This window comes from Coturnix japonica, chromosome 23, assembly GCF_054131305.1.
Source record: "Coturnix japonica strain WE chromosome 23, WE-NBRP24, whole genome shotgun sequence".
In the NCBI taxonomy this organism is placed as follows: Eukaryota; Metazoa; Chordata; class Aves; order Galliformes; family Phasianidae; genus Coturnix; species Coturnix japonica.
In genome coordinates this window covers 1,446,230-1,459,487 of record NC_140685.1, presented here as the reverse complement: position 1 = coordinate 1,459,487, position 13,258 = coordinate 1,446,230, and the positions used below count along the sequence as shown (strand labels likewise).

The 13,258-nt window shown below is 43.6% G+C and overlaps 1 protein-coding gene across 12 annotated transcripts in view; it reads right to left on the bottom strand.

Moving 5' to 3' along the window:
* The window catches only part of MAP2K4 (mitogen-activated protein kinase kinase 4), a 75,486-nt gene that overhangs the window by 38,473 nt on the left and 23,755 nt on the right, over positions 1–13,258 (bottom strand). For 3 of the 12 annotated variants that reach the window (XM_015879998.3, XM_015879997.3, XM_015879999.3), the window contains one exon: positions 3,029–3,124. The exons of 7 other annotated variants lie outside the window; for them this stretch is intronic. In XM_015879998.3, coding sequence (XP_015735484.1) covers positions 3,029–3,124 — 96 coding nt within the window. The remainder of the gene's footprint in view (positions 1–3,028; positions 3,125–13,258) is intronic. 2 more of the 12 variants (XM_085522714.1, XM_085522712.1) reach the window with 1 other exon arrangement.

The following is a 13,258-nucleotide window of genomic DNA, read 5'->3' as shown; positions in this document are numbered from 1 at the left end:
TTCCTTTAAGCAGCACAGCCTCACTTAAGAGTCTGGAATGCAATGATTACCTTTAGCATCAAATAATTATGGCTGTTTATAACAGAAAACTTTTGCGGTAAATAAAAAATAATAACTCTGTAATTCCATATAAACTGTTCAAAAAATGCAAATCTGGAACTTGGACACTGCAGTGACATAAAAAAAAAATTTTCTGGTGTAAAAGTGGTGGAAGCAACATAAAAAAGTCACCAATGCAGTACATCTGTTACTGGATTTGCACTGCTGCAAACACGCATACATAAATCCATAAGACTGACACGCTCCAAAAGTAACATGAAAAAACCCTGCCAAAACCCTGAGCTTGGAAATAGAGAGGAAACCAGGCACAGCAGGGCCTAGCAAAGGTGAGAAATAACTAACAGGCAGTTCCTGCCTCTGCCAGGTGTGGCAGACACTGTGTTCAGTGCTCATTACTTTGCACAGATGTGAACAGACACAGGACCCCTCCCAGTGCTTCATTTCTTTACACTGTGCAATCCAAACCTTGCTAAGGCTGGGAACGTTGGGCAGAACCATACAGATGTTCTTTAAACATTGGGATGCCTATGCTGGACTCACAGGGCTGCTTTTTATTCTTCAAACCACACATGGAAAAGCTAGAGAAGATGGCTAAATTCATGTAGTCCTCACACAGCTAGAAGAAGGATTTGTGCATGCACCTGAATGACTAGGGCTCCTGGTGGCTTTTCCAGAGTTTGAGCCTCTAATTTTGCCTTACTTCTAAAAGTTTGGAAAGCAAGAAATAAAGCAAGCCCAGGCACTTGAAAGGCACAAACATACAGGTCTCAATGCAGATAGTTACTATGCTTGTCACAATGGTTATTCCAGGGATTAGGAACACCAAGCAAGACAACAACTCCAAACAGTTGCCCTTTGTCAGAAATAAACCCGTTTGTGGGCCCAGCTTGGCAGCAGGCACACAGACTGCTGGCGCCAGGCACCACAGCTGGGCCAAGGGCAGCGTCACACGCTGGGGATGCGGCTCTGCGCACCACGGGCCGGATCCATGCAGGAAAGGTAGGGCCTGTCAGAGCCCCACGCACCTCCCAGCAGAAGCACAGAGCTGTTGGGATGCTCTCAGACAGGCTGTTAGCACCCCAAGCCCTGATGTTTATTAGTGCATCACAGCAGGGATGCCGGTTTGTTGGTTTGTTTTTTTTAAACAAGCATGAAAAAGAAGCATTAGGCGGAGAAGCAGAGAAAGGGTGGTTTATTCATTTATTTTTAGTCAAAACCAAAAGTTATTGGATAACGAATTAGGGCCAGAAAGACACTACAGGTAACTATAACTTCTCTGCGAGCTCTTTGCTTTCCCTGCCTACAAGTTCTGCGGGATTCAGAACAAACAAGCCAAAAAGTTGAGAGATTCAACATCACAGCTGACATGAACAAAAGAGATCTTCAGAGTCAGAGATCCAGACAGACCAGTTGTGCTTCAGAAGACTGCCTAAGGAAGTGCCTTATTAAAACTTACATTTACTCATGTTGGATATTAGGAAGCATTTCTTCTCAAAAAGAGCATTAATGGTGGTGCTCTTTTTGGAAGAGGTGGTGTCTCTGTCCCCAGAGGTAATTAAGGAAAGGGTAGGTGTGGGTGCTAAGGGATGTGGTTTAGTGGGCAATAATGGCAGCAGGTGGACGGCTGGACTAGACGATCGTAAAGGTCATTTCCAACCTTAATGATTCTTTTGTGGCCATCAAGGTCCATCAGCTAAAAGCTTCCATGCAGAGTTTCAATCATGCTACACACTGTTCACTGTAAAAATGAGGCTTATGACTTCAACTAACGCATCTCCGCTAAATTTTTCAAATAGCCCAGAGAACTCGTGCACCGTCTGTCTAATAAGTGTTTGTGCCATTCATAAAGCAGCTTTCAAACCCCGCAGGCTAGAATTAATAAAACAACCCTATTTTAAAGTTCATTGGAGAAAATCTCTAAACAGACTGTTTCAAGTGTTTTTTTTTTCCAGGAAGGATGCAAACGCTGGAGCTCTCACTAAGCTTCTGGACTCTCACAAGAAGAGACCTATCTTTGCACGAAGCTAGCTCAAAAGCAACGGAGGTCCTTTCAACAGGGGCAGAGCCAAACTGACTCTGGTCTCACCCATGTACACTCTCTTGAAGCTTAGTCCATTGGTTATATTTAATAACAGATTCTTCAATGTGAACAGGAGAGAGAGAGAGAAACGTATCAAAGGAAGGAAATGATTTAGTTTTGCTAAACTGACATATCCAGGTTAAAGCCAAAAGCACACTTGTTCACTTTCATGAAGTAGAAGAATTTGAAATTAGTGTTGCCCTTTCTCTGCTCCTCTAAAACTTTAAGACAAAAGATACAAATAAAGCTCGAAGATTCCTCAGCCTCTTTCACAGCCCTTGAGACTCAGCCCAATGCACACTCACATCTGAGACAGTCCAGCAGGGTTTGGCTGAGCCTTGTAAAATGTTAATAATTTGGATTAAGCTCCCTCAATAAACTACTGAGTCACAACAGATTTTGATTCACCTTGCCCTTAACAGAGAGGAAATCTCTCAGTTCACTGTGGTGAATCCTGCAGGGGATTTAAGTGAGCACATTTATCTCAGCCCTGCTCTGACTGGGATATCAGACTGCTGCACAACCACTGACTGCCACGCAGCACCTGCAGTGGATTCGAGCATTTCAGAATGCTGGAGAACCTGAGCTAATATAAGAACTCTTCAGAGAATGGCGACTCTTCTTCTGAAAAATTACATCTCCTGAGCCTGTCAGCTGAGCATGAGAGAACAGGAAACACAGACAATGGAACATCAGTGAGCATCACAGGAATCCAAACACAGTTCTTAAATAGTTTGTAAAATGATGCTGAGATGCAATATCGTTAACACTACATGGAAATCAGCCATGAAATGACATTACTTCTGAGACAATTCCCATTACTTTACTAGATGCCATTTTTGCAGGTATGGAAATATTTGACAATGGCTAACAGATAGTTAAGCTTACTGTAGCCTGCTGGAAAGTTTCTGGACGAGGTCCGCTTCTCTCCTTTTGAAACTGAACGGGACAATGTGATTACTACCCAGTGTTGCTTGTGTATCACTTCAGCCAGGAAAAGTTATGAAAATGACAGGAAAACATGGTGCTGTTATCACAAGACACAATAACGTATAACAATACTCAACTAGTCACACTACCTACAGAGTGGTTAGCACATACAATTAGTTAGCTAGAGACTTTTCTTCCCTTACACAGCCTTCTCTCAATGGGAGCAATGAGACAGTGGAGGCATCTGGATGACTCAACCTGTATTTTAACACATTACATTGTAAGCAGTCTGTTTTCTTAAAGCAATGTCAGTTTCCAGTTGTAAAATCACCATGATTAAAAACACAAATCATTTCATTTAATTTACTGCATGCTAGTGACACACTATGGCCTGAAGGCACATGAACCATCACTGCACTATTTTTCTTGTCATCTCTAAAGCAGAACTCACTAAATAATAATAGTTACAGTAATTTACCTTCCATCCTGGATCCACCAATCTAGGACTGGTGGTCACTCCCAGGTGGGCTCATCATTCATCTTATCTCTAAACAAACAAGTTTGCATGACTTGAACAGCCACATTGTTACTTTTTAATTGGTGCATAACTGACAGATCAACCCAAGGTTAATTACTACTCTTTGTCAGAAGATTTGTCTAAGAACAAAAATCAGGTTATGGGATTTTGAGCCTCTCGAACTTCCCAACTTCTGGTATCTCAGTGTCTGATATAAGTATCTCAGAATGGTTCAAGTAGCTCATACAAGACGGGCTCCTGCTAACACTCTGTGGGGGACACAGAACAAGCATTTTAGTTCTTGCACAAATGAATGCTGCAGCCACATACAAATGGTCAGCAAATCATACTTCAGTTGATACAGCCTCTTGCTGATAACAGCAGAGATCATCAGATAATGAGCACTGTGCCATTTCAGACACTTGGAACTTTTTAGTTTCAATTGCAGTTTTTCAAACAATTCTTCCAATTTAAATTTCCAAGTGTTACAAAATCCCATCCTTAGTTTAGGAAAGCTAAAAGCCCTACTATACCTTCTTCAAGAATTACTTTCTATTTGGGATAGAAAGACTTGGGTGGAAAACGACGCTTAACCTGAAATTAATTGCAACACAGAAATGGAGTGCCTACCAGAGCAGACAAGGACAGATGGGAGACAAAGGTTTACCTAACTGCAAGACAAAGATTGCTTTTTCAGAGAGATGCATCTGACAAGTTCTGTGACCAAAAGACAGCTCACAACAAGATGAAATAGAGCGAATCTATCTGCACTTTCAAAATGCTCCTCAACTAAGACATAAGACTCTTACACGCCAATGCAGGCAAATGTCAGACAAAGGCCCTCATGCTTCGCAGACAAATAATAATGTGAGATTTCAAATGGCTGCGTGGGACACAGCATTCTCCACTACGTCTCCAGAGCCATAAGACTATTTCCTGTAAGCTCTCTAAGGATGCTCTCATTGACTTTGGCCAACGGTCCCACAGGATCACTCCATCTTTCACTAGTATGAAGGAACCACCTAGAACATCAGAGAGACCAAATGAACACAAGTGGATTCTAGAGAAGTATCCCAGCTCCTTAGAGAAGACAACCCCCTTCACACAAGATGTTTGAGACAATCATTCTCAGTTATGTACACTTCCGTCTGCAAAGGCATCAGTTATATTGGGCACAAAGGGGCAACCGCCATCCAGACTCTCTTCACAAAGAAGAGAACTAAGGCTCAGAAAGAAGAAAGTTTAGGGTCACCACAGTACATGTCAGAAAGGCTTTCTCAAGTTTCCCAAAATGGAGAAGCTGTCCCAGCCAGAGGTAAGAACACCCATCCAGGTAGTTCCTTTCAGAAGTCAGCTCCTCAAACAAACAGAATGGCAAAACCATTTGAGGCCTACAGGCCAATCCCCTCCTCCATCACATCCATCTTATTCACAGCTAACTCACTATGTGAGCTCTACAAGTAGCTGTTCCTGGGTGCACTCCGTTCATTCCATCTGGATGTCCTTGTGGTGTTTGCTGAAAGCCACTCATTTATGCAAAAGATGAAAATAATAGCAGTTGATGATCAACTATGAAGTTGAAGCAGTCTCCAAATCTGCAGACTCTACTCTCTTTATTCTCCGTTTCTTAATGTTTCCATAAGACAGGAAGGATGACCAATTCCTTCAGTTTCAACCTACACAGCAGAAAATTCAGTCCACCTCTCAATAGCCACTAAAAATGCAAGATACTTTACTATAAGGTTGAGACTGATGTGAAAGAGATGAGGTACGCTCTGAAGAAATGCAGCATAAGCCTGAGTACACGGAATGACAACAGAGTTTATTTCTACAGTTTGCAAGAGCAATTGTTTAGTGGGGTTTCTTGCAAGGATATGCTTTGCAAGGTGCACATTTGGAAACATAGGGGTCACGCCAAATTTTAAAACACAAATGTGAATATTGGCAGTTTCTAGATAAAATCCCTTCTGTCATACGTCACTGCCACACACCAGCAAAAAGAGCCTGTGACTGACCATCCCGCATTAAGCAGTCCAACAGCGACAGTCACTTAGGCTACATACATCATCAGCATGATACAGTGCAGACCACCTGTACAAAGGCATTAAACTTCTATCAACATAAGCAGTGTCCCACTTTGCTACCTGCTAGTAATTATTGGAACATACAAGATGGAACAACAGTTGTCCATATTGAACTGTAGCTAAGAAACCTGGTTCTAGAAGAAAAAAATTAAACATCACAAGGATACTACAGTCTCTGATCTGTTACACAAATAACAGTAACAGCATCTCCAGACCCCTGGCTAAATTTTAACTGAAACTAGCACCCTGTTTTCAGAGCATGCCTTACAAACTTGGGAATTCAAATATGCTTAACTCCCCCTCAGACAGTGCAGCTCAACAGGTCCCAGAGAGACCTTGGGGCATGGAGCACAACATAAAGGTGCCACAAGAAATTCTGAATCAAAAAGCTCCCATTTTTGGTCTTGCCCTCTAGAAAAGATTTGGATATACAGGTGTGCTGAATGCTTCTAAAATCCCCACGCACTAAGCTTTGACAAACAGCTTGCATTTAAATGTGCACTGCTGCCATTGCGAGGGAATGCAGCACCTACAAATAAAGGAAAGGAAAAAGGTTTATTTCTACTATCACAATAATATGAAGGGCACAGAAGAGCTGATATCATTTCTAAAACTACTTGCCCCACTTTCACTTCTCTTAAATAAGCACCACAGTTGTTACATCTTTGTGTGAAGCATCCAGCTATGGCAGGACCAGATGCATTCCTGCTGATATGTGAAGGGAACTGTATCTCTGGAGTCTCTGGGGTCTACTAAACACTGATACCACACCTGCTGTCCCAGCCAGACCCAGCACATTCTTTGAATGACTGGGATACAATCAGTGTAAATAAATACAACCAAAATTCTCAAACCACACTGAACACTCAGTACTTCTGAAACTGCTTTTGAATAAAAGAGCATTGTCCCTCTTGCCAAACATAGCAACGATACTGCCCTCTCCAAATCCATAACACTATGGGGAAAATTTCTAATGCTCTAATGGTCAGGACAACAGGCGTTTCTCAAACCAGTTTCCTCACAAGACCACACAAATTCATTACCAGAGAATCCACCTTATTCTCACATTTATAAGCCAAGCTGACAAAACAAGAAACACGGCCACGGTCTGTCTCTGCGCTCTGGAGAGTAACACATACCTTCAGAGCTGGAGGTAGGTCCTGAGCACACTGCTCTGTCACAGGCGTACATGGAGTTGAGGCTGATGACACCTAAAGAACCTCAGGAAAGGATCCGGTCACTCAGGAAGCCACATTACTAGACAAGGGGTAGGCAGCACATCTCACTAGAAGGCACTAACTGGAAAGAAACCTACTGCATCCAAGGGAGACCATCACATAGCTCTGCTCTTCTGTACAGCCTCTTCATGGACGAGTGTGCAGCCAAACTGATGCAGGGTTGATGGCAAATGTAAAGTTCTTGAGTACGAGCACTTCTACCCCAGTGCTCTATGTGACAACTTCCCAACTTCTATCAAGTTAAAATGCTTCAGCTGGGCACTGACTGGCAGCCCCTGCCACTGCTACTTCTGGAAAGTAACTGCAGTCGTTCTCACAGCCTCCTGACCTCGCCACATCTATGTATCCATGCCATAGAAGAGGTGGATGAACATACGAACACCAGAAACAGCATCGCTTTTACCCTGCACAGCACACAGAGAACACCACGGCAAGAAGGTCAAAACCCGGAATGGGAAGCTCTGGCTACTACCACACACACACAAGGGTCAGGACCACAGCTTCTAATCACACCAGCAACAAGACAAGCAATACGAAGTTACACCCTGAATCACACTATGATATCAGGAGATCCACGCTGATCTCACTACTCTGTCACACACTTCTGATGCAGCCTTTACCTCTCCCAAATCACATTAAGCCCCAGCTTCCCATCTGCAAAACAGAATTCTGTGCAACCATTTAGGTTTGCAAAGCCAAATTGCTGAACAGATGCAAAGCACTCAGAAAGGAGCTATGGTAACAGGAGTCAGATAAGGCTGTACTTGATTTAGCTACCTAAATGCCAGTGATTAGTTTCTATAAGTTCTGAGCAGCCCACATCACAACAACATAGCAGGAAGCACCTTTGAAAATCAACATCAATTAACTTAATGAAGAAGTACAAGGCCCAATTTCAGAAGCAGGGTGAGGCCTGAGATACCAAAACTCTTTCAGAAAGAAGAAAATAGTCCTATCAGGACCCCAGTGCCTACAGGACATGGAAACTGCTACAGAAATTTATTTTAAGAAGCAGCACTCATTTATAGGCTCCTCTGCAGAGCAGAATTAGCACATCACATTTCAAGGCCAGGCTGGATGTGGCTCTGGGCAGCCAGGTGGCTGGTAACCCTGCAGACAGCAGGGCTGTTGAAACTAGATGATCTTTGTGGTCCTTTTCAACCCAGGCCATTCTATGATTCTATGATGGTTGTATGATCAGAGTAATAAAAATCTTAGAAGGTGAGAATAAAAGAGATCCTGAGGTAGTGCGTATGTTCAGACAGAACTGCACACTAATGTTGGTTGCACCTTCTCTGAAGAGGTGATATACCTAGGGTTTGTGATACCGAACAGAGATGTTTTACAAACCTTATCACCTCTTTGTCAGCAAGGCCAGAGATACTACTGGCTAAATAAATTCATAAACTTCTGGAAGAAACATGAAAGTTTCCCACTCAGTACATCCAGACAGTACAACTGCCAGGAAATGTTGCAAAACTGCCACGGAAGGGAGAAAAAAAACAACACAAAAAACACCATCACATATTCTTAATTGGTATCTTTTACAATGAAAACCTATGTCTGAGGCTTCCAGGCATCCCACCTTGCAATGAGAAGGTATCAAGTGGCAGAAAGGCATCAGAACTGAGTAGTAATAAAGATGTGAAATAACTGTGAGATAAATGGGGAACAGACAAGAGCTATTTACAGGAAATTTCACACAAGTAATTGGAACATGCCAACACAGGATATTTCGCTTTGTTTTTTAATACTTTCCAGACAAGTAGTAGAAACTCTCAAAGCTCTCCTAAGGAACTCAGCCATTTGCAGATTGTGCACCTACAGAGCCCAAAACCATGAATCAGAAAGCTTTGGAAAAATGTAAGAGAAGACTGAAAGAAAAGGAGAGACCATTAAGACAGACTTTAAGACAGCCAGGAAAATCCTTTCCGGCAATAAAAGCAGTCCCTAAACTATCCAGAACTAACGGAAGCAGCAGAGTCTGAAGTGCAACTGGACCTCATTTTGCTTTTGAAGCACTAAGCTTCAAAGTTCTAAACCAAACATTCCTGGGGCATCTATCTGGAAAGCATGTGTGACACTCCAGACCAAAAGGGGAAGAAGGTCCACTGAGCACCTCTGGAAGTTTAAGCCATGATGCATCCATGAAGGTGCCCAGGTTTTAAGGCCACAGAGTCCAACAGACCTACAGTTCACAAGCTGAGTTTTGTGGGCTTTAAGAAAAGAGTATCCCATCTTCCCAGATAAGGCTGCAATGCTCTGTGTTGTAAATTCTAAAGAAAGGACCTCAGAAACTCAGCAAACTTCCCAGATAGCGGGTCAGGATGCTCAACAACATGCTGCAAACTAGATGCCCAAAAAAATTCTCTGTGTACACGCATTTGCTAGCAGGTGGATCTAAAACCTGCAGCCTGAAATCCAGATCAAGCACACCAAATGAGTGCGATGCTTTCCAAAAAGCTGTTAAATTACCAACAGCCAAGTGAACAACCAGCAACAAGCAAAGGCCAGCCCAGCACATGCAGTGCCAGCAGACCTCCTGTGCACAGCTCTAGGAGCACCACATCGACCTTGCCTCCATGTGACATGAGTCTTCTTTCAGTAGGGGTCACCGGTCACAGATATCTCTGTAGAACTTACTTAATAATTATTTCAGCCCATTTTGCATGTGACCTAAAACCTATTTAGACGCAGAACAGATGAGGTAAAAGGTGAGATGCTTTTCAGACTCTGTACATTTGCCTGGCTTAGGGCCTCAGCTGTCAGTAAATCCCTCCAGGAATGAAATTTACCTTCCAGAGATGGCTTAACTGGAGAATCACACTGAATGGACATCACTGTGCTTCAAGTTATGTTCAAAATACAGCTTTAATTTTTATATCAGTAATTCTAAAAGGCTTTATTTTTCAAATTAATCTATGTAATTTGGGCCCCACTCCTCCTTTACTCTGTATAGGTCATATGAAATACTATGCATACAACTGTGCCAGTCACCCTGCAGACAGGCTGGGTAGAACATCCTAACAAGAACAGATCCCCTGTATTCACAAAGCAGATTTGGTGCTAACAGCCACAGCTGGACTACACAGGATGCACATTCTCTACAGCTTCACGCTCCATTAGTCACATGTGCTCACAGGCCTAGAGTTCATCTTCCTTCCAGACACTCTGCCTTGGCTCTGCTGTGAATGCTTCATCCTGGAGCTCACCATCTTCCACAGGAAAGCCACCTGCAGGGCAACTCAGCTGTAGTAAGGCACCTCAGTGTCACAAGGAAGAGACATTTCAGGGAGACATACCCCTCAATTCCAGCAACTAGGAAAGTATCTCTGATTTCTAACCTCATCCAAATCCATCACAAAGGTGACTCGACACTCTGGGACAACCAGTAATGGGTGGTGAGAGGGGGAAAGACAGGAGATGTCCCTGGGTGCCATGGGCTACATAAAGACAGAGCAGGAAGAGCACAGCTACTAGTGCTCAGCATCTCCTGGCTCCAAGGCCATGACACAGATGCTACAGCAAAGCTTAGAGGTGCTGACCTCTTCTAGGCCATTCCAGCTCCCACCCCTGCCTTCCCATGTGCTCTGTGCAGCCAGGCTTCCCTTGGTGCTGCTTCAGGCCCTGCCCTGGCTCCATACCAGCCCATGGCAGCACTCTGACTTACCGCACCTTCTGGAGGGTGCAACCCCAACCTGAGAATCAAACTGTAAGACATGGTCTAAAAATGCCACAGGTGTGAAAGAAAAGACAAGGTAGGGGCTGGACAAAGATTTAGGAACCCACCTAAATTTTCTCTGCTCTGTGGGGATTATGTCACCTAGGATCCCCATCAATGGCAGTAGCATCTACTTATGAGAGCAGAGAAGCACTGGGAGCACCCTCCTAGCAGAGGGACAGGGGGCCCTCACTGGGTTACAGCAGGTGCTCTGCACCCTGGCATGCAAAGCAACTGGGAAGCACTCGTTAGAGCTTATTAACATTGTGTCTTGGAATCGAAATTTCATAGTCTTTGAAATTGTTCCTCCAGTAACACCAGGTTAGCAGGGAATTGAGTCTCACAGCACATCCACTCACCAAGAAAATCTTCCTGTGGGAATCCAACCAAGCACTGGTCTTTAGCTCCCTTCAGGCCAGCATCTCCCCTGCTCACATGAGCTAAATTCTACCCTTGTTTTAGTGTGATTCCAAAATTATTTCCTCCACTGCAAAGTTTCTTACATTCCTGAGACTCCTCCAACCAAGAAGGAAGCCCTACAGATAAGTCTGAAGTTGCATCTTCACAGGGTATGCGATGGCCATACACATTTTACCAAGGTACAAAGCCAACAAGCACCCAGGCTGTAATTGATATCCTGGCACAACTTCCCTCTTCAGCAGTGGTTTCTTGGAGAGATGCAGCTTACAGGAAGTCTCCCTCCTAACACACCACATGGATATGAAGTATCCCACTACCACACTCTTACCTGAATAACCATCAGTCCAGGCTGACAGCTCCCTGACCAAAACCTATTAATCAAGTAAAACACAGCTAATAGGTTAATTTTTATCTCAGCACCTGAAGGTCACTGCTGATTGCATCCTCTTGCTCACCACAGTTCACTGCCACAGCTCAGCCTGCAAAGAAGACCGAAGCATTTGCTGGCAGGAACCTCTGCCCTCCTGGAGAGAAGGGACACTGTGCAGCTTCTGGATTGGTGGATCCGAGCCACAGAAACTCAAATTTCACACAAGAAATTGACTTTGCTGTATCTTCAGATCCACCCATCTGGATCAATGAAGTCTACACAGGGAAACCCATAGCAGCAGTGAACCAGCACTCATCTCAGGAAGTCAGACTTGGCACCAGTGAGCCTGAGTCCACTCAGCTGCATCACATCTTGAAGGGAGAATGCAGCTGGGCCCAGAGGTCTGAAATGTCCATTTCAAAACTGAAGTCTATGAACTTTTCCAGGCAACAGAGGAAAAATCAGTCTTCTCTGGGGAAGCACGGAAGGTGACAGACACATCACTGAGATGCAACAACTGTGATAGAAACATGTACATCACTGGGAGAAGCATGTAACCAGAAGATCTGAATGTTTCCTAAAAGAACAGCATCTTCTACAGACAACACATGAGGAGAAACTATTCTATCCAAACTTATTCAGCTTCAACATAGATCAAGTAACCCAACCTACAGCACTGATCTCCTTCAAACAGAAACCACTACTACAGCTTGTATCATCCCAAGAAAATTTTAATGCAGGAGCATCATCATTACTTTTGACACTTCAATAACTATCATATCAAACCCCAAACATTTCCAATTCCTTTAAAGTAGCTACACAGTTCACCAGCTCAGGATCCAACCCCCACCAATGTCTGCAGCTCACATGGAGACAGTGCAGTAATATCTTAGTGGACAACAATGACAGTCATTTGCACAAACACTAAATACTAAAGATGTCACCAGTCAACAGTGAGAGCTCTTCCACGATAAACAGGAGCCACGGTGACTGCAAGTGAATCCAAGACAGAGATCCATGGACATAACACAGGCAGGTCAAAGCCCTGCAGATGGCTGATGTTGGGAACTCACTAGCTGAGACTATGCCCCTTATTCCTCAGAGAGGACAGAAGGTGGGGTTCTACAAAAAACTGTTAAAAGGATTTGATGATATTGAAGGAGACACACAAAAGTGAATATATAAATGCTAGCTTTACAACCAGAAAGAATACACTATTTCAGAGAAGAAAATACAGAGAGAGAGAAGGATTTGCTGTAAATGTCACTTGGAATGTGCTAAGAGGAAACTTCTAAAATACTCCATAAAATTTCTAGGTGTTGTCAATACCAACAATAGCTCATCAGAAACATGTTTCTAACTCAGGTAAAACTTGCTTGAAGATCTCCAGCATAAAAGAAACTACCAGAAATAGGAACAGACCACAGAGGATATATCCTGGGAAAGCAGAAGGCACCAAGCAGAAGGAAAGTGGCAGCAACAGGCATAGCAAAGCAGAAGCACACTATAACCAAGGACACTCTGAAGAGTCCAGGCAGGGGGGGAAGCTTCAAGTGCAGGTTTTGAGAATTGTCACTGACAGAATTCCTGGGACCTGGTAGGGAACTTGAAGAGGAAAAACTCCGGACATCTTTGCAAGCTATCTGCATTCTGCCACACATAGAGGCTGAGGGTGGGACACCCATCAATCTAGATTGGTGGATCTGAGGATATAAAGCTAATACTTTCTGTGACAAGGTATTACTGTTATTTACTAGTGTCAGGAACAGCTCTGTGCCACACTTGCATTCAAACTTCAGACAGGGATATGCTGAAGCTAGACAGCTAGAAAATTCAGG